The 22,247-nt window shown below is 30.8% G+C and overlaps 1 protein-coding gene across 1 annotated transcript; it reads right to left on the bottom strand.

The window, feature by feature from the left end:
• Positions 1-511: 511 nt before the first annotated feature.
• Positions 512-5,855, bottom strand: LOC100165325 (venom protease). Its single transcript, XM_001951475.4, has 7 exons — positions 5,607-5,855; positions 2,543-2,752; positions 1,670-1,851; positions 1,471-1,583; positions 1,128-1,390; positions 862-1,022; positions 512-789 (listed from the first exon to the last, which is right to left on the bottom strand). The coding sequence occupies exons 1-7, from the start codon at positions 5,716-5,718 to the stop codon at positions 616-618; spliced, it is 1,215 nt and encodes a 404-aa protein (XP_001951510.1). The 5' UTR covers positions 5,719-5,855; the 3' UTR covers positions 512-615.
• Positions 5,856-22,247: the final 16,392 nt, after the last annotated feature.

Here is a 22,247-nt window from a genome sequence, read left to right as displayed (position 1 = left end):
ATGCAATTTTTTCCAACATAACTCAAAAACTAACCTTCGAGTTAATATAAAAAAATTCTATTAAGTAATAATAGTAATAGAATCCCGACATCGTGGCGGTTATGAAAAATATGAACTATAAAAATATATTGTGAATCTGTTGAATAATAACAATCTTAGTTCATTAAAAATAATTTCCCTAAAAAAAGAATTCCTTACTGTTCTTAATAGCCATCCAAATTGTAAAATGTTATGGAAACTTTTTTATAATAATTTAAAAAAATATTGGGTCATGTTTGGATACTGAAAAATGAAAGGAACTTGGCATGTCTATGCACAAGATTTAAATTTGTGCATATTTTATCAACATACATTTTTAATTTTACCCGGAACTGACACAGATAACTATAGAACTTATTTATAATCATTTTATGATTAAATTCTCGATCAGGGTAGTAAAATATACCTACTATCAATAAACAAGTGAAATAAAGTTAAAAGTTAAGGCGTTATAATTTATAATTTTGTACAATTGTTGACAAACCACAAACTGTATATTAGACTTTCTGGTAGTTCATTCAGCGCATTAGAAATTTAAATAGAAAATAAATACGATTTTTTTTACTAAACACGTCTTCAGTTATTTGAAAATACTATTTTTTCGATCCATGGAATATAATTGGCCACTCTAGTATAAATTCCGGGCGTATCCTTGTCGGCACAAAATCTCCCAAAAGATGTAATCCCGTATTGTGTATACATGCCCGTGTAGTTGGCATGTTCTAATTGAAGTGGACCTCCCGAATCACCCTACAGTAAATTTGATATTATTCAATTATATAGTAAAATACAAAGCATTACAACTACTATCAAAGTTCGTACCATGCAACTGTCTTTTGTGCCATCAAACGAACCCGCACATATCATACTGTCAGGTAATATTCCAAATCTTAATTTTGGATCATTAGAATAACTTTCGTTGCAGTGTTTCATCGAGAAAATATCCAAATCCACTTTTAACAAATTGTCACTAAGTGGTCCAGCTAGAAAATTGTAACGAAAAGAAAAAATATTAACTTTTGACCTACTATGGCTGTGGCTAATGCCTACTTTTTTATTTAAGATTATCATTTAAATTTTAAACCAACCTGTTGAAATGCGTCCCCAACCAGTAGCTATTTGCTTTGACGGAGTTAAATTCGGATCAGTGTTAAGACAAATCGGTCGCACTTTTTCGGAAAAAACGACGTTCCTCCCCAAACGAAATAAAGCTATATCGTTGTACAGCGAAGGTGGATTATAATCGGGATGTATTATGTGCTCAACGATTTCATAGTCATTGGGCCGATCTACGTTGGTTTCATTAACGACTCTTTCTAAAACTCCAAGGCGAGCCCAACGAGCCACATTTCTTATAATTAAAAAAAAATGCACAGTATTGGTTTTAAGTTAGGTACTTAAGCAGTGTTTAATTTGTACTATCATATTTACCCAGAACTTTCTAGACAGTGTGCAGCAGTCAATATCCACCTTTTGCTTATCAGCGAACCTCCGCATTTCCAATCCTCTCCATTTGTTGGGGTGGCACCATAACCTAATAGCACCTATAGTTATATGTTTACAACATTACATAATAATATACTATACTTATCTTGACTTTGAATATATAAAATTTATGATTAAATATTACCATGTGTGGGAACTCTTGAGGTTTGGCCGCTGTACCACCTACTGAATAAGGATGAGGAATCAGAGCTCGACGTTTACGATTCAATATTATCGTGGGTAGAAACTCTTCTTTTTGAATTGGTTTTGGTCCCACAGATGAAGGCTTATGTTTATTTTTAACTAATTTGGAAAATTGATAACATTCTGCAAATTATTTAAATGACAACATTTAAGTCGATAGGTATTATTAAGCAATATGTTTAACTGTGTAAATAAGAGTAAATACTCAAAATCAGTTAGAATTATAATACCGTTATTATTTTTTATTTTTCGAACCTCAAAAGTCTAAAATAACTGAATTTGCATATTTTTTTATATTTTTGGTTTCAGTAAGACCTATTTCTAAAGAACTTTGTGTTCCATTTTCAACACTACATTTCTACAATATAGCATCCAATTTTTCGTAATTCTGTCATAATTTAAATTTAAATACTTATGAAAAAGATTAATGCTTACATTTTTACTTAAGTAGACTCTAGTTTACCAATTAGCCCCAATTTGTTATCAGAACCAGTAACCACCATGAACGTTGTAGATTGAAGTATTTTTATTGATAAAAAGTTTCTCTTATAAAAACACAAGAAAATTAGGTAAAAAATTGGTACACCAATACATTAATTGCCGTTCCGCTCAGAATTAATTATACTAAGCATGAATTACCCAGAGTCTTTCTCAATGAATAAAGAAGCCTTTGGGAAAAAGTTATGCAGAATAAAACAGAAGAATATTGTAAGGAATAACTTCTAACTGATTTCGGGTGTTTACGATTTAGCTTGTAAGTATATGTAACATAATTATATAAATATAATATAAATTTGGTAATGCGTTTTCATACTTTCATCGGCAGATATAGATCGTTCTGCGTTTTTAGTTTTTAGTAATTCATTAGCCGTGATTGGACAGCAAACTATCGGCCGTAAACCAACGAACTTACATACATCAAGATAATTACGGGTTCTTATACTTTCTTTAAAAGCGTTACAGTGTCTTGCAGCTGTACACACATACTTTTGATTTGGTTTAAGTGCTTTCCGACAAATCTCACCTGAAAGAAAAATAGAGCTAAAAATATAGCTACATTTTTGGTTTTTTTTTTTGTATAATTTTTTATATTTTAAGTCTTTTTTTCATGTAATATTAGGTGGGGGTTATATCTATATAGTACTAAAACATTTTAAGGTCACTATAAAAAGAGCTCAAAACTGTTCAATAATAATAGTAGAAAAATGCAGTTATTTTTTGTATAATAGTTTATAGGTAAAATACTCTTCAAAATAATTAAGGTCAGCGAGTTTTATTCAAATCTGGTTAGTGTTTTAAATATTTTCAGTTCTATAATAATTATTCAACATCCAGTATACAAAATAACGCCTTTTAAATGTTAATACTTTTTACTAAAAACATAGGTATTTAGAAGTAATTATTATAATTTATTAAAATAATTTGCATACAGAGCAGTCTAAGTATAACCCTAGTAAGAATATTATATTATTATTATTATTATTATTATCATTAAAGGTTTTTATTTAATTAAAAGTTTTTATTTAACTTCAAATCTTTTCTGTTTATCCGCGTGATTTCTCAACAACAGCTAAACGTACAGGGATAAACTTGGTATATTCTGAATCAGGTTGATCTCTAGTTTTACATGATGAAGAGCCTTTTCTAACATTTGATTTGGTTGACCTTCAAAAGACAACCACGAATCGATGCCTATTTAAGTTATAATAATCGATAAAACCAAAGGTGGGCAAGTTAATGAAAATAATCAACTCAAGTTAAGAGGACACAAGATCTATAAGTTAAAAGTTAACAGTTAACAAATTATAAATTTAACTCGATAAGTTAAAAGTGAATATAGAAAAAAATATTAACTTAACTCAGTTTAAAAAAAGTTAATCTATTTTTCTTTAATTAGTATTTAAATCACATAAAAAATGAATGTGTCTTTCTAGTTTATAATTTATAAATTATAAAAAACAATTTTATTGAACTTTTATCACAATGTACACTGTATACCCTTTTACTTTACTATTATTTACTAATTTAAGCTATACTCATCTCAAATTAATAATTTAACAAATATATTTTTTTATATCGTATAGCAATTGAATGTCATAATACGTGAAGATGAATACATGACCTTCATATATATTATAAGTTATATAACATTAAAACATAACAATTGTCAATTTGTAATTTAAAATTATTAATTTTATTAAAAACATTTGTAATTGCAACTCGCATAAATGCATATTATATAATTTACAACTTAATAAAATATATTAATATACACAAAATTATGTTATAAAGAAAAAAAACAGTAATGTTTGTGTTTTTGTATTGGATTATTTTTATTTTATACTGATACCTTAAGTAATATTTACGTATAAACGAAAATTTTCAAAATGTTTTCGACTTGATGGATTCTTTTTAAAAATCAACTGAGAAAAGCTAAGTTATTTCAACTGTTAATTAAACTAGTTAAGTTCATAAGTTGATTAGAAAATAAACTAACTAGTTAAGTTAAAAAGTTAAAAAAAAAATTAACTTTAACTTTTTAACTAGTTAAATGCCCACCTTTGGATAAAACATAATATATATTATATAACGATGGTAACTATCGATTATTTCACTATCGTTTTCCTCTCACCTGAAAATAGATTTATTTTAATTTGACCTTCAAACGACAACTGCAGTAACCGTATATCACGTGCAACCATTGCAACTAAGTCAATATTATTATTGTAAATTGATATATATTGAAATAAAATACAATTTATAATTATAGTTAAATTAAAACACCTTTTTTTAGTTTTTTAAAACAAATTTTAGCACTTATTATTATTATGCAGATATTAGTCGGTAACTAGAAATTTTATTTATTTCATAAAAATCGATGTATAATTATAATAGTATTTAAAATATAAGTTATTTACAATAATATGTATCTGCAGCTAGATCGTGAGACAAATTACTTTGAGTTGGTTGCCGTCACGTAATACATTTTTTTTTTGTACCTACCCATAAATACTGTGCAGGCCACTATGTTTTTTGAAATCTTTCGCATTATTTATGGCTAATTTACACAATTAATAGGAGGTTAGACGTAACAATTTGAATCAAGTTACCCTTGATGAGGATTGGGGAAGGTTTAATAGTATTAATTATTCAAAAAGCCATCCTTGCATCCACAGCTGGATCAACTTATTTGGTTTTACCTATTAACTATAGCAACAATGCTCTAAATCTTAAATTCTGCTGTATCTAGTGGACCAAAAATTATAATAGGGAGCTTTACGCCTACTTTGTTGAATTATTCTTAAATAGTATAATATTAGCCTACGAATAGGCTACACCAGTATGACACGTGGATACCTTATTGCCAAAGAAGACCCTCCCTCATGCGCACTACTTGCGGAACACTAATTACGGTCAAGCACATCCTCCTCCTCGAGTGTCGCCAGTTCAACGAAATACGCATCCAACAGGAACTACCGGAAACCTACCTGTACGAGATACTTTCTCCCACTTCCGAGACGTCCAAGAAAATAATCAAATTCATAAATGTGACTGTACTGCGTCTTCTTATTTAAAATGTACAAATATAATGGCAATAAGTAACTTAGGTAATTTAAAAAATGTAACGAAGGCTAATGACCTCGCAGTTGATGCCTTTAAAAATTAATAAAATAAAAAATATATATATAATATAATATTAAAGATTTGGTAATATAATCGGTGTAATTTTTTTAATTAAAAATGTTTACGGTTCTCAAATATTATATCATAATTACTATGGTGTCTTTGAATCTCTATTAGTCTGATTTGTTATGCCTGTGCCTACTAACATACAAATGTTGTAAATTTATCAATGTGTATAATGTAAATCGACGTACCTTCATTCAATCCAAGATTTTTTACCACTCGTTGTGATGATGTGTTGTAAATGCATAAAACGATTAATGCAATGCTAAATAATTGAACATTAAAAAATATGGTATTTCCCATTTTCAAATAAAATATTTATAAATAACTCCTGAAAACCGATTCCAGGTATGTAAACGACGAGTCGTTGTATGATAATATGTTGGTATATTATAATGATGATAATTTATTTAGATTATAGGAACTAAGTCCTGTTGTTGAATTACACCGTATTTATACTATAGGCAATAGCCTTTATGGGTAGGTAGAGGTGAGTGGTCAATGTTATAGTAGAGCTGCGCAGTACATACTTAAGTGCGTTATGGAAATTACGTTTGAGCGTTGTTTTCAGTGTACCTTGAAACACGCGGTATGCATTTATTAAAATTCTGGTTTTGAAATCTTGAAGGATGTACTTATAAAGGACCGTATTTAAAACACTTCGACTTTTATAGATTTATACTATTTCAAGAGTGCCACACAAATTTCCTTTTTCGAATGCAAACGCCGCTATTTTTCACTGGAAATTGTTGAACAGAACTTTTTTTTCAAAATATTGATTCATCTAAATTAGTCATCGAGTTATTAAACTGTATGTCCTTAATTCCTTAAACAGTAAATAATGACGTAAATATTTACGTAATATAAAACCATTTACCTGCACTCAAACAAAGTTATTTGGATTGTTGGTAGGATAGGTACATTTCCTTGGCACATCACTTTCAAATTTTGAAACCAAAACCAGGGCTTTCGATTGTTCTTGATTTTTCCCAAAATCTTGTTCCGTCCTCGTTCCCGACTATAATAGCCGACTACGGTGGGGTGCCAAGGAAATTCCATCCTCTTGAGCTTCAGAACCGGACCAGAAGCTTTCGATTGTTCTAAAATTATTCACATTTGTTTTATCCCTGATCCCTGTCCCTGATTTATAACTGATTTACGGTAGGTCTCTATAACAGTCTAGTGTCTACTAAAAGGCTGATTATGTTTAAAACTGTTTAACCCATTACTTAAGTCAATGTAATATAACTATAATATCATAATCATCAATAATTGTAATTTGTAAGATATGACAACACTGAAATTCATGTCAAAGAATAATAATAGTTTACAAAATTTGATTTTAGGTTTCTAAAATGTTCAATCCTTAGCTTTACAAGTTGAATATTTTGTAAATTTGATAAACTATGTCAACATTTGAACTTTAAAAGCTTATAAAACAAACTTACCTATGCGTATTATAATATTTTTAAACTGACATTGTAACAATGTATGAGGAGCCTTTTATTGAATTTTCAAGTATTTTGACCCAACAAATAAAATTTTATTGACATTTATAAAAAAAAAAACTAAAAAAATTGAAAATTGAAAATTCCGTAAACAACTCCAAACGAGTTAAAATATTTTGAAAATTTTATCAAGTATGGAAAATAATAAAATAAAAATATGGAGTAAGTTTCAAGTGTCTACGGTTATCTGTTTTTTGATTACAACAAAACAAGAAAAACACTATAGGAGGACGAGTGAACATCCAATATTGTAAAAATTTGACTTTCCAATAAATATTTATTTTTCTGAAAAAGGTAAACAAATTTATGAGGAATCTTGTATTAAATTTTCAAATAATTTGCACACTATCGTGATTTTTACGTATTTTATCAAAATTCGAACTTAAAGAGTGAGCTTTGAACTTATTTAATTACAACATAATAATTAGAAAAATATTCATATTTTTGTTTGCTACGCTTTTGAAAATTACTGGGAATTGTATATTATTATATTACACACACTAATCCATTAAAAAATTCTTAATTTAAAATACAGACATTTGTTTATCCGTAGATACACAAATATAATTTTTTTAGTAAGCAATCGTAGCAATCGTTATAATTCAAAATATATTTTACGATTCTCAAATATATAATAACTAAAAAACCGTTGAATCTTTATTTGTCATGTTTGTACTAATACACAAATGTTGTACATTTAACAATAAGTATAAAGTAAATCGACGTACCTTCGTCTAAGCCAAGATTTGTTATTACTTTTTGTGATGATGTGTTGAAAATGCATAAGGCGATTAATGTGATGTAAAATAATATAACTCTAAAAAATATATCATTTGCCATTTTCAAATAAAATATTATACGTAGGCTCTTAAAACTGATTCCAGTTATATAAATGACGAATCATCGTATGGTAATATTCTAGTGTATAATTTTTAACTTTTAACTCCCTAATATACCAATTAAATTAATTTTCCTACAAGAAAAAATACTGAATTAAAAAATTGAAGCATTTTCAAACTGTCCAAAAAAGTGATGACAGACACACACATCATCGTCGTAAAATCAATAAATTCATTGTTCTATTCAGAACCTAAAATTACTGTACGGTAAATGATAGTTTTGAAGGATTTAATAGGTTAACTTGTAAAATATTTATCTACCGAAAAAGATAGAAAACGCATGTGGTGAGTTGGGCAGGCAACCAGACTTGCACTAATGTCGGATTCAGGCAATGACTGTATGAGAGCGCCTTTCTTTAAGGTCGATAGACAACTCAACAATACATTAGTGACAACTACTATACTTTGAGTATTGTGAGTATTATTGACGAGACACACAATAATTATCAAAGAAGAGTGACAACAAGGACACGAAACGCTACGTATGTGAAAAACAATGGATTATTGCTAAAGGTACAACAGGGCATAGGATAATGTAGTTCTATTGAAGGTGGAAAAGCTACTGTGATCGGAGTGGTTAGTTGTAGTCAAAATATTTTGAGTCGATTCTATGATTCTATTTATTATTAAAAATGTTGAGTATATAAATCTACAGTTAAAACCTTATTTTTAAAGGTATATTGAAAAGATAAATTATTAAACAGGTATTCAAAATTATGCAATTAAACATATTATATTAAAATCACTTAATAAGTAACATTTTTACTCGTGGTTTTATCGAGGATAATATTATAATTATAATCAAAAAATAATTCATTTTTTTAATGATTTAAATATTTCCAGGCTTAATTAATAATTACATGGATATGTAGCGGTGCTAAAGTAGCAGATGGAAAACAACTTTTGAATTTAAGCTAAAGGATGACTGGGTCCATCGGACTTATCATTAAATTTGGGTACATATTTTTATAATATTATGCACGTCAGTGTTGATTGCGACGATAAAACAAGATAAACAGACAAACCGTTGTTACCTAAATTCAAAAATTTTTTTTTTTTTAATATTGAATATGTTGTAATTTGTAATTCAGGGCTTAATATTACATAGATATAAACGAATTGTAATGTTGTATGTTTTATTATAAATTAATATTACATTAGGTAATTGGTTTCAATTAATATAAAGAAAAAATGAATACAATATATAATATACATGTGGTAGGTTTCTTTGCTTAATTTTCCATGAATTCCCCAGAACAAACAACTGGTAAATTTTGAAAATCGTCCGTGGAAAATAAATCTAAACAAAATTTATCCGGTTGAGCAATAGTGGCTCCGGATTCATTCAGTAACCAACCCGTTTTGGTTATTCGGAAACTATAATTTTCATGCAATGATGGAATCAATGGATATTTGTAAGGACACGTCAGTTTTCCATAGACTATATGAAACTGACCTGTCTCATATGTACTGACCGTCCCGTTTTCATTTACAAACTCTGGAATCTTAAATTTAAACTAAATTAATTCTTCAATCTATAAATTATATAATTTCTTAAAATCAATATCAAATTTATATGTGCCCAAGTATACAATTAAAAAAAAAAAATTATTTTTTAATAATGTAAAGTTAGACGTCAATGAGTACGTACAAGTATCTTATACCTTTACATATTATAAGAGGTTAATTCACTCTAATTTTTAAACAAACGGAGCTAAACGTGTTCTGTTGAGTCCTGAGCGTATAATTTCTATGTTACCTCTGGGCAGAAGATAGGCTAATTTAAAAAGGGAGTGGACAACTCCGGGAGGTGCTCAAATAGGGATTTTGAGATTTTCGATGGAAATTTTTGTTTATAAATGTTTGCCATGGGTTATAAAGCTATTATATTATATATTCTACTATATTCATATAGAGTTGGCATTTTTAAAGGGAAACAAAGTTCACGGGACCAGCTAGTAATGTTATATTCACGAAGAAATTTGACTGGAAAACACGCCAATAATCTGAATAATTCAGAATTATACGAATTATACGAATTATTCGTAAAACATAGACGCTGAGACAAAACTGGCTTCGTTGACATTTGAAGGACCACGGAGTGCAGTGTAATACATTATTAATACCATAATATTTAATATTATTATGATACAAAAAAAATAATTTTAATATGTTATACTATTATAATTACAGATATGCAATACAGCAGTTATTCTTCAACAACAAAACCGAACTGGCTATCGGGTAGGGCCGCTTGTTATACGGCCCTTCGACTTTCTGTTGGGAGTTTCCTAGACGGCGTTGCCGGGCATCCGGAAGTAGGTACCTAATCAATTTCGGTCTGGAAAATTTAATATTTTCAAGTCACTGAAAAACAGAAAGTTCTCAATATTATATTATTTTAGCAGTCTGTCGGTTTATATAGCAATACAGCAGACTTCAGTGGATGGTCAACGCGCACTATGTTAGTCCTGTTACACTGTTGAACTCCTGTACTTCTGTCTACGATGAATATAGTGGATAGTTGGACTATTCAGTATTGGTTCGGCATCGATAAGGATTGTCAAACTAGGTCTACAAAACAATGTTTTTGGGGCTAACCATTTTTCTTTTTACCTTCCGAAGATGTACGCTATTATATAAATCCATCTATATTGGCATCGGGATCAACAACTAACATAACATTATATGGACTTTGGAATCATTGGTTTCGGAACTTGGGAAGGTGACGTCACCGACTGGAAAACAACAGACGTTTTACGCAGTGGCGTATATAGGGGGGGAGGCCCCCAAAGCTAGCGCCTATAGTGAAATTGCAGGTTCCATTAAAGCATTGGATGTATATCTACACTGTTTACAATTCTTCACCATGATTAAGTTAACCGGTTGATTAAAATCTTTAATCGTTTTTGAGGAATCAACAAGGAGATGTTAGATTGCCGGGACTTGCTTTGATGACTTATTGACTTTAATGTTAAATTCATAGTAAGAAAACATTAAAATAATATATAATTACAAAATTAAATTGCGCAATATTTATTTATACTGTATATGTATAGTTATGGGCTATGTTAGTCGTGCTATGCTTGACTAGTGATAACTGATAAATTGGCCCATAGTGAAAATAATTCGTATATACGACACTGGTTTTGCGTAACTGTTTAAATTCAAACAACAGGTACATCAAATCGAAAAAATTCCTGATGGATCCGTAGGTATACGCTTAAAAAATCTCATTCGATGGTCTCGCATAATAGCATTAAGGCCTTAACCGGTTACTGCGTCCCTACCGCAAACTTGTCGCCGAGCGATGCGTTGAGCGCCGAGCATTTCCCTTCCACGTACGCCCAGTTCTGCGGGCAGCACTTGCGCACACACGCTCCCGTTTCGCACGTGCACAGGACGTAACCGCCGCCCTGGACCGGACGGTACGCGGCCGGCGGATACGCTTTTTTCGGTTCCCCGGCCCACAGTACATCGTTCACCTGGTAAGCGTTATCGGGCGCCGGCCTGGAAGCGTTCATCGGCCACTGCTCGTTGGCGAAGGCCGCGGCCGGCGGCAGCACAAGCGGCAGCACCGGCAGCCACGGACGGCCCATCTCGAATGTGCCACGGTGTGACGGGACTATCGATGATTACACGAAGCAGTCGTCGTCGGTAAACGAATACAATTAATAATACGACGGAAAAATGACGTTTTGCCGCGCACACGATCGGTCGTGACGCGCGTGATGCGACTGTTTGCCGTTTGGTGTGCCTGTTGAGTGCTCACTTGATCGCTGTGCTGACTGCGGGCCGCCGAGGAAGTTAATCGACGGGCGCGCGTATTCGCGCGATAACCTAACTTAACCTAACCTAACCTTCACACAATGGTTTTTTTTGTTATATAAATAAATAAATAATAATAATTTATTTTGCAATAACACAATTTTTTACATCAAAATGACAAAATATCAAATGAAAATACAATATTGCAGCACCCCCATAAGCAAAGCTTGTGCTGGGGAAGCAGTTCTTAAGAATACAAATAAAACAATTTAATAATACACTTTGGTATTAATAAAAAATAGTATGTAAAGTCAAAATAAAAAAACTACATTTATCATAAGAATAAAAAGTCATTGGCAAATATTAATACAGTAATCTCCAAATATATGTTTTATTTAATAATTCAATAAGATATTTTTCTGGTTTATTATTAACGAAAATTGTATTTATGAATTTATTATGGAAAGTATATTATTATGGTCAAACCAATAATAGGTCAGCTGCAAATATTCAAATTTAATTGAACTTTTATTAAAAATGTAATTATATCAATATTGTATGATAGTATTCTAGGACGTTTCCCTCCGTGCCTTCTCCTCCCACGATTCGATGTACATTTTCCCCGATCGGGACAATTCCCCTCCCCCACAGACAAAAAATTTTAAATTGAATTATTAAATTATTTTTATTGTTTATTAAACAATAATATACCTACAATTCAAATCAATAAATGTACAAATTATTAAATTAATATGCTAATTAACAAATAAATATAATTCAATAATACGTCATAATAACACACTATTGCCAATACAAAATGTACTAATATAAATATTAAAAAAATATTAATCAATAATATACAAATTACAAATGCGAATAAATAAATCTACTGTTTACGAGTTTTTTCACTATATAATTGTTAAATTAATATATAAATATAGTTCAATAATACTTTCACATAACTTTGGTTTATCTATCAATACCCATTTAATTAGGTAATGACTAATAAATCCATAACGTGAATTACGATAGTCGATAGATGCTGATATGATGACCATATATTACAGGTAAAACAAAATAACCTCTTTTCCAACCTATTATTTTGTGGTTCAGTACCGCTAAAATCCGGGTGCGGATAGGCTCGGGAGGAGGGGGGCTTCCAAATACCGTATTGTAGTGATTGCAGTAATATAAAATGTTAGGTTTATATGTATAATATATTATAATAATATAGTGATTATACAGTGTTTTAAATTATAAATACCTTAGATGTAGAGTTCTAAATCTAAGTTTTAAGTCTCTAAACTCAAAGTCTCTTGCGGTAAGTTAGAAAAAGAAGTGGTGTTTTATATTTGCAAAAATTCAAATACATTTGGACACATGCGACTTAGTTGCATCGGTACAGGAATAGAATTCTTTTTTTTTTTTATCAAAGTACCCTATCAACATTTTGGGTTATTCTTTGCCGAAGTTTAAATTTCTTTTTTAAATATATTATCAACAGTTTTATAAAATAAAACAATACTGTCTTGTACAATGTACATATTATACGATCTTCATCATAACCATTTTCCTCGAGTATAGAGAACGAATAAGCATTACAACGTACCTTTTTAGGTGACTTATCAATCTGTTTCCAACCCATTCATCTATAGTAGGTAACGGAATAAATATCGATTCTCAGTGGCAATATATTATTTCCGTGTTATCAATTGAATATTGGTTGCTATTTGAAACTATAATGTAATATATTTGTATAGAGAATGTAGTATACCTATCTGCCTTAGCCTATTTTATTTTCAGTTGAGCATCCGGCGCAGTATCATAACTCATACCTAAGTCATAAATCATAATGTTGTGGCGAAATTGCGTTTTTCGATGAGTATCTTGGTTGGCCAATGGCCCACTGAAAGTTATATTATAATTTATATTATGAGGTTAAGATGGGGTGAAATGACCGTGTCCTATTAAATGACGTATACATGGGAAATGTGCTTCGTCGGGTCTCCTCCCTGCGACACCTAATCCTCAGTATAAATTTAAAATATAGTTCAAACGATTGGTACGGTTAATGTTGAGTAATTCTGTATTTTTTTAATATTTTGTTTATTTAATTGGTACTAATGTACTTAGATGTATTAAATAATCTATATTATTCATTTGGTTACCATCCCGTACTGGCCGTACTTTTAATAAAATAAAAATTTCAATTAATAAAAGGCAATGTTTGTGTGTGTAAGCGATCCACAAGTCACAACCAAGTCTATTACACTTATGATTCTAAAATTCGGTACATAGGTAATCACTAATTTTATACCCGAGGATGTACACCTCATAGCTAATATTTAAAATTTCGCATTTTAAATAAGTGCTCACACAAGGATTTATTATTGGTTCAGAAAAAACGAATATTTTTTTGTTTATATAAGGTAGCCATTGCCCATTGGTTGCAGAAAATGAAATAGTTATTATAATTATATATAATGTTATACCCGTATTTTATAATTTTTATAACTGATGAAAACAACCCAATAATAACCGTGTTGAAAGTCTGTGCAGTTTACATTTAACAGAGTTTAAGAACGGGTAAATCAACGGGCATTTAATTTGTCAACTGGTAAATTCATACTGGATCAGCTAGTAAATCATAATTAATGTAAAATAATATAGCTAATAATTACTGCAGTGGTGTAGAACGTATGTACAAATGTACAATACACGTCGCTTAAAAATAAAAATTTTAAATAAAAAATCCAGTTAAAAGACGAGTGAATTTCCTAGTGATTTGTATGGTAAGGTTGCATTGCCGACTCATAATTTTCTACAATTATATATACATTTCACGAGTATTTATCGCAATTATATTTGTTACGCTATTATTATGACATTTATACATTTACTTTAACAGCTGATTATACGTCTTGTCGTGCTTACGAACAACTTCGTTGGAGTTATTGATTACTATTTTTACTTTAAATAATGTGGCACACTTGCCTAAGTGCAAGTGTCACTGCGGTGGGCGTACGCCTCGGCTTACGCGATGGGTGGCGGGACGTCACGCGTACAGGCTCCTCTTCGAGATGATGATCGCGGCCAAAGTCAAGACCAAGGCTGCCTGCTTGTTCGCTGTACGTCTTGTTCCTGGTCGGCACCTCGTTTCTCCTCGACGGCACCTACACCATTATCGCCCAAGCGTTTGGCGACGACTCCAATTAGGTACTTCATGTACTCCTCGTCCGGGCCACCTCCGTCGCCTTCGTCGTGGTCGAGATCAAGGGAAAATCTTTCTGGAGACGGAGATGCTCTCGACGTCTTGACCTTTGCAGTAGTACGCCATCATTCGTGGTCTGCGTGTTTTATTATTCTTTGATTACGAGTCGACCAAAGAATTGATAACGTCATAATATATAATATTGTACAGGACCATGTTATCTGTATTACCGACAGTCTTCTCCGGGGAAAAAATGATCATTAAATACGGCACGTGCAGTGTTTTGATTCAAGTGTAATAACTTCTTGAGCAATTCGGCTTAGCCAATTTATCCGGTGAACATGAAAACAAGAACAAAGTAGATTTTTTAACACGGTCAAAGGAGTGGTTTCGTAGAATTTGTTTGGCTTAAAGTCACTTATAAAAACTGGAAAGGTTACGCCAGGAGGGTAATTTTATTCCCTCGCTCAATGTTCTGGGAACATGAATTGAGTCTATAAAACTTTATTTTAAACTTCTTCCTTATAGTGAGCTGTATAGTTTTTAAATACCTCTTGGATAAAAACGAATTGATTAAAACTTAATCACAATTACACGGAAAATATTATTTTGGCTCTAATTTCAACAGTTTTTCAATTTTATGTAAGAAATATATATATTTTGGTCATAAATATTCGTCTAGATCACTAATTGAAAATTCCTCAATGAAGACCTTTGTCTGTGAAAAACTGAAAACCACGTCAAAATAGATACAGCCGTTTTGATTTTTGAATGTTGCTCAGGGCCACGAACAGACATTTTAATTTAATTTATTAATATATATTTTAAAAAGTATGAGTAGGTATTATTAGACGTACCAATAGTTGTATAGATAAATATTAAATATTTTTAGTGTTTATTTATTGTTTATATTATCCTATAGGTGTTTATAAACAGTGTAATCATGATTTTAATTTAATACTAAATATTTTTGCAGGAACTTAAAGTAAATTCGAGCTACTTAAAAAAACAAAAATAATAATGTCATATTTTTTTTAGTTAGCTATAGTTCAACTTTCTTATTATACCTCTTATAACTTTATTTCCATTAAAATAAAAACCATATAATATTATAGAGGTAAGTCTTTGTATAGTAGGAATTGTGATTTCTTATTTCACTACGATAGAAACTAAATAAAATATATTAATCCAGTCTTATATTTAAAATCCAAGTTGTTAAATAAATTACAAGTTAACTTAGTTAAATCATAAAGTAATATTGCCGCATACATGTTGTGACATAATATAATTTGAATAATGCGATGCAAAATAGAATAAATATTTTCTAATGTTATTACTATTAATAAAAAATAAATTTTGATTAATTTATTTATTGTAGATACCTAGTTTTAAATTAAAAAAATTAATCTCATAAGTGTGATTAAATAAAACCGTTATTTTTTTTTTTTTTTTATTAAATATTACAAATGAACTGCACCTATGCTGCAGCTGTCAAATACATTATTCCATGATACAATAATTGACTGGTCAAATTATTTTAAATGGTATCAGATACTGAACGTAGTTATATTTGTTTGGCAGTATAACGAGATCAGTTCCAATATCATACAAGTATATATATATAATAATATATTATGTGACGGTAACCTGATTCATTTTTGTCTGTTGCGCGTTCGTATAATGTTTTAGCCGTAAATACGATAAATCCAAAAATTCTCATTGGTATATTATGATGATATGTAGAATTCATATTTTGAGAAATTATGGTTTTCGCAAAAGAAATATAATAATATCGTGTGTTCTTTATATTTTGTATTTGCTATATATTTGCAGTTCTTGCGATTTTTTTTTTTGTTTTAAATAAATATCACTGTTTTACATATTTTATAACGATATTATAACGATAACAGTGCATTGTTTAATATCTCGAGAAATATACTTATACTCTTGGGTATTAGTAATAATATGTCGGAATTTCCACACAAATACACTACACATTAATACATACAATTTTGTTCACCAAAACGATTTTTTTCTTAAAACCATCAAAACATTAGCATTATGCTACTGGGTCAAAAATCAAACATCATGTTCGTATTATTACAATTTATAACACTGCAACTATAGTATTAAATCTACCGAATTTCGGACCGTTGAATAATGTATTAGAGTTACCATAATATTATTGAATATCGATGTGCAATAGAAAAACCTCATTGATAAATGGAATTCATTTGACGCGCGTGTGGCTGTCAAAGGACGGAAAACAATTGAGTTTAAATCAAATAGGCGGAAATGTGGAAGTATAATATAAGTATAATGTAATGCGTATTATAATATACAATGTGTTCTATACAAACGTATATATACATGGTTATCAAAATTTCATGTCGTACGAAACTGGTGAGAGTAACATTCTGTTCGCATAAACAATCCTCGCAAGTTTTGTAATGCAAAATTCGGACAATCCTTTATAATATGTGGAATGTAATCATTGCAAGACATTATATTACTAAATAGTGGTGGCAGTGGCTGAATGATGTATGCATGCTGTGAGTGAAATAAAAGGTCGAACGGCAACGAAGAGAGAACTGAGGAGACGATAATAGCAGCGCAGTTGACAAATATACTTAATTACGTATAGTTTTTTGATTTTTGTATGAAAAATACTAAAACAGAAAAACATATAATTTCCAACACACACAAATCTGACGTATAACGACTAACGGCAATAAATTAAGATACAATAAGATAATATGAAATAATTTTTATTTTCAAAATAGTCAAGCTATTTATATTATTATCAACCTACTTACATCAATAAACGATACATCGGTTGTTATTTATATGATGTTGTAGCCTTATAGGTATAATATACATGATTTGTAAAAAATAAGTTCAACCCAATGAATTATGAAAATACCAATAATAACATAAAGTAGGTATCCTTAGAAATAGAAGCTTATCCATCTGTCCTCTTCTCTCAATTTTTATGAATTTTTGTTGGATACTCAACGATATATCGTTGAATTAAAATTTAACCCATAATTCATTACAATGACTGGTTACGTTTGAAACCTACTATTCGGCTAAATCAAGTTTCGTTTTTTTTTTTATACATTTTTATTCTATATTTCCAGATACGAGCTTATAGCTCAGTTGGTATACGTAACAGTTCTTAATATTATTATAGTAATTATTGTATTATAATTGAATTATGCTGAAATAAAGAACATTTTTAATAATATACTGCTTGACTCTCACTGTGATCAAGGATTCATAGTTAGATTGATATTTCAATTTTCATGTTATTTTATTTTTAGTGCTCATTGGGCGGTCCTACGCAGGGCTTAAATCAAAAATAATAATACCGTTTACCGTTATATGGATATTAAACGTTATGATCGAATGACTGTTTAACGTTATAAAGAATTTAAACGTTATTCAATTTATGCGTTTAAACGTTTTACAAATTTAAACGTTATGAAGCGTTTAGCCTTACCTGATGAATAAAGCTTGTTTCCTACACAAAACAGAATGATTGAAAAATATAATATTACAAAAATAACCATAATATATATTTTACTGATAGTTATAATTTCATAAATATTTTTTTTTTCAGGCAATTATTTGTATCAATCGTTTATCGTTTCTGTTTCGTTATCAATTTTCAATCGTTAATCGTTTACCGATATGTTATCCTTTAACCATTTCAATCGTTTATCGTTTAATGGCAAGTTAACTGTTATTTGTGTCAATCGTTTATCGTTTACTGGCAAGTTAACTGTTATTTGTTTCAATCGTTTATCGTTTACCGATATGTTATCCGTTATCGATTTCAATCGTTTTTTGAATTGTTTAACGTTATAAAAACGTTTTGAAGCCCTGATCCTACGTACTACTTTAAAGATGTAGTAGTTTACAAGACACATCTTGAAGCACTTGCGTCTGTGGTTAATAGATGTCGGCAGACACGCATACAGGGGTGGGGGTTTTGGGTTTAACCCCCCCCCCCCCGAAAATGTATAGTTGTGTATAGGTATATACGACGTAACGGGATATTATTATTATATATATTATTGTATATCGCGCGTCTCCCGTCACGTACCACGATAAATCAAATATATATATATATGTACACGAGATTATATATACAGTGTGATTCCTTTTAAAGGATGCTTTAAAAGAATTTTTATGAAATTTTAAGTATTTTTTTTGTATCCGTAGATTTGCAGATATTATTAAATTATTTAAATTTAATTTTTAAAAAAATACTTAAAGTTTCATAATAATTCATAAAATTCTAGTATGATTGTTGAAAAATTCAATAATTTTAATCGAAACTTTGACTCATTGCCATTTAGTCAATTTTGATTTTAGAGGTATGGTAAAAAGGACCAAATCGACTTAAAAAAATTCGGTCTATCCGAATTTGGTATTCAAAACACCTGTTGCCATTTAAAAAAATGCAAGTTGTATTGCGCATGCGCACACGGAAAGATCTAAAAATGTAAAAATCATCAAGAAATGTGTATTTATGTATTCCCTATCCCCTCCCGAAAACCGCATATTAATCCGATGTCACTGGACAGAATTATTTAGTGTTACCTTTAAAAGGAATCACACTATATAAAGATTCGAGTGGGTTAATCAGATCGCGTATATTAACCGGGGACTTGTGTGTATATATAATAAATATTATGTATATACGTTTGTAGGTACTGTGTAGGTAATAGGTATTATATATATATATAAATATATATAATACAAGCGCTTACACGTGTACGTGAGCCGCAGTCGCGACGCGCTACACATAAGGTCAGATCCGTTCGCATCGTTGTGCAATATAATATTATTGATGTCTATAATGTAGTCATCGGTTACCGTTAAGTTAGAACGCGTGTCGTACATCAGCAGACGTTGATGGTCCGTGCAAAACGTCCTGTTCGTGTGACGGTATAAATTTGGTGTCGTCGAAAAACAAAAATTAATAAGAGTACAACGATCGAGAATAAAAAAAAAAAATCGGTCAGATCCGTTCGCATCGCTGTGCAATATAATATGTACAAGTTCAGTTGTCTATAACGTCATCGGTATTAGGTTAGCGTGTCGTAGATTGGCAAACGGTGGTCCGTGCGAATCATCCTATTCGTGTGACGTCAGTGGCATAGACAAGGGGAGTGACGTGGGGGTCAGATCGGAGGGGGGGTCTGATGGGGGAATTGGCTTTTTATTACATTAGTAAAAAGTTTTGAGATGGTGGGGGATTTACCCTCCCATTTAGCTATGACGTTTTTTTTTTTTTTATCCCCCCTTTCAGAAATTATGCCTACGCCACTGTGTGACGTATAAATTTGGTGTTGTTGAAAAACAAAAATTTATAAGACTATACAACGTCGGTAATCGCGATTTCGCACCAACCGAGAGTAAAAGAAAATCGGTTAGATCCATTTGCATTGCTGTGCAATATCATTTATGTACAAGTGCAGATGTCTATAACGTAATCGGTATTAGGTTAGCGGACGGTCGGTGCGAATCGTCCTATTCGTGTGACGTATTAATTTGGTGTCGCCGAAAAACAAAAAATTATAAGACTACCTACAACGCCAGTAATCACGATCTCGCACCGACCGAAAATAAAAAAGAATCGATTTCCAGTACGTATTTACATTACGACTATAAGCACGAAGCGGAATGAATACTACTTATATTGTTACAATAGCAGCAGTTTTTGTAGGTATACGTAGAAGCGACGACGTCACATGCACTGCGCAGGCTTTATATAAAAGCTCTACATCAATAATAATAAAATCCGCACAGTTCGGTTTTTCAGATTTCGAGTAGTACGGCGATAAAGTATTGCTTTCACAATGATTTTTGTTTTTACTGTTATTGTTTATTATTTTTTCTGCTAACGAATTTCTGGATTATTATATTATTTAGTGCAGCTCATATGGTATAATAGTTCATAATATTATATTAAAATTTGTCTGAAATATAATGCATATTTTGAAAAAAAATTACATCCTCTAAAGTATATTAGAAAAGGCTCTAATGACTAATATGTTTATGAGTTACGACACAAAGGAAGTGACTTTTTAATTTTTTATAACTGACGTTGCACCTTATAATAATATATAATGTATGTAGCGTTGAAAGTGGCAAAATCTATATACATTTTTTTTTTTCATTTTAAGGCATCCCACGTGACCTGTCATGTGCATTGACTTCATAGAAAATCGGAAGAAATAAGAGCAAAAATTCAAAATATCTAAACAAAAAAACATAAAACACTTATGCCTACACTTTAGCCTACTGCAATAATAATTGTATTTTAAAAACATCGTATTTATATTTTATACATTATTTTTGAATGAATTAAACATTCGCTTTTATTCATAAAAAAATATCATTCTGAAATACGCACTTGTACTTTGCATGCCCACGTTTAAAAGTATATGTTTAAAATGTACGTTTTGACGGTTTTTAGCACATTTAAATGAACGCATATACAAACCATGATATGCGGTATTGGCGCATATATTATATCCATATGTGTGGAGTTCAAGGACCTACCTATAGGTATATATACCTATTCACACACACGAGTATGCAAAGGGTTTCAATTTCAAAAAGTACAAGATCGTTATGATAATATTGTACACGCCCTATAATATAAGCACTACCTACGATGTATTCGCAGCAGAAACCGCATATATCCTTCCCTTTACTGCAGACAAACGGAACAGCTGGTGGTGCAGGTGCATCTCCGTCGCGATCAGGGACGAAGACGTTAAATAGATAGGTTAGGATAGATAGGTGCGACGATATATTATTATTATTATTATATCCCCGGGCCGAGATTACGTTATACGTGGTCCATCTATCATGCATATTATGATTATATTATATAAAATATATTACACACATATTTATATTATAATCATTATGTTCGTATACATACAGCGTGTACCTATTTACCTATATGGCCATATTATATAATAATAAATTGTACGTATTATACACGCGCGTTCACACCTCCTCTGCCGGACAAACTTCTTCCATTGCTGCTTTTTGCACATAAAACGTGTATTATAACTACTTCTTGGCATACCATTGTGTAAACCTGCAACTATAATATAATAATATGTAGGTAAACCGACTAGCGAACATTCGTAATTTTATTCACGAAACAAGTTTTAATTGAAACGATTATACGAATCGCTGGAACGTGTTACAATATTATATTTATTATTTTGTGATGCACTAAAGCTGCATACATGTATTGTGCACATTATAAATGTATAAATATAATATGATTATTTAAAAAAAAATTTTATTCAAATAAATAATCCTAGGCAACGGCTGGCCTCGGGAGTTGTCAGTGTGTAACTCAAAAGCAAATAACCGTAGGTATTTGCATTTTCACAAAATAATTGTGCTAAC

Source organism: Acyrthosiphon pisum, chromosome A3 (assembly GCF_005508785.2).
Source record: "Acyrthosiphon pisum isolate AL4f chromosome A3, pea_aphid_22Mar2018_4r6ur, whole genome shotgun sequence".
Classification (NCBI taxonomy): domain Eukaryota; kingdom Metazoa; phylum Arthropoda; class Insecta; order Hemiptera; family Aphididae; genus Acyrthosiphon; species Acyrthosiphon pisum.
Note: the sequence above shows the minus strand (reverse complement) of the source record. Positions and strands in the feature narration are given on the sequence as shown.

Bases quoted from the DNA above. Each gene is read 5' to 3' on its own strand.
- LOC100165325 (XM_001951475.4), bottom strand. From the start codon at position 5,718: ATGGGAAATACCATATTTTTTAATGTTCAATTATTTAGCATTGCATTA. The intron at 1,023-1,127 runs GTTGGTTTAAAA...ACAATTTTCTAG, and splicing joins TTGGGGACGCATTTCAACAG to CTGGACCACTTAGTGACAAT. The intron at 790-861 runs GTACGAACTTTG...AATTTACTGTAG, and splicing joins GCACAAAAGACAGTTGCATG to GGTGATTCGGGAGGTCCACT.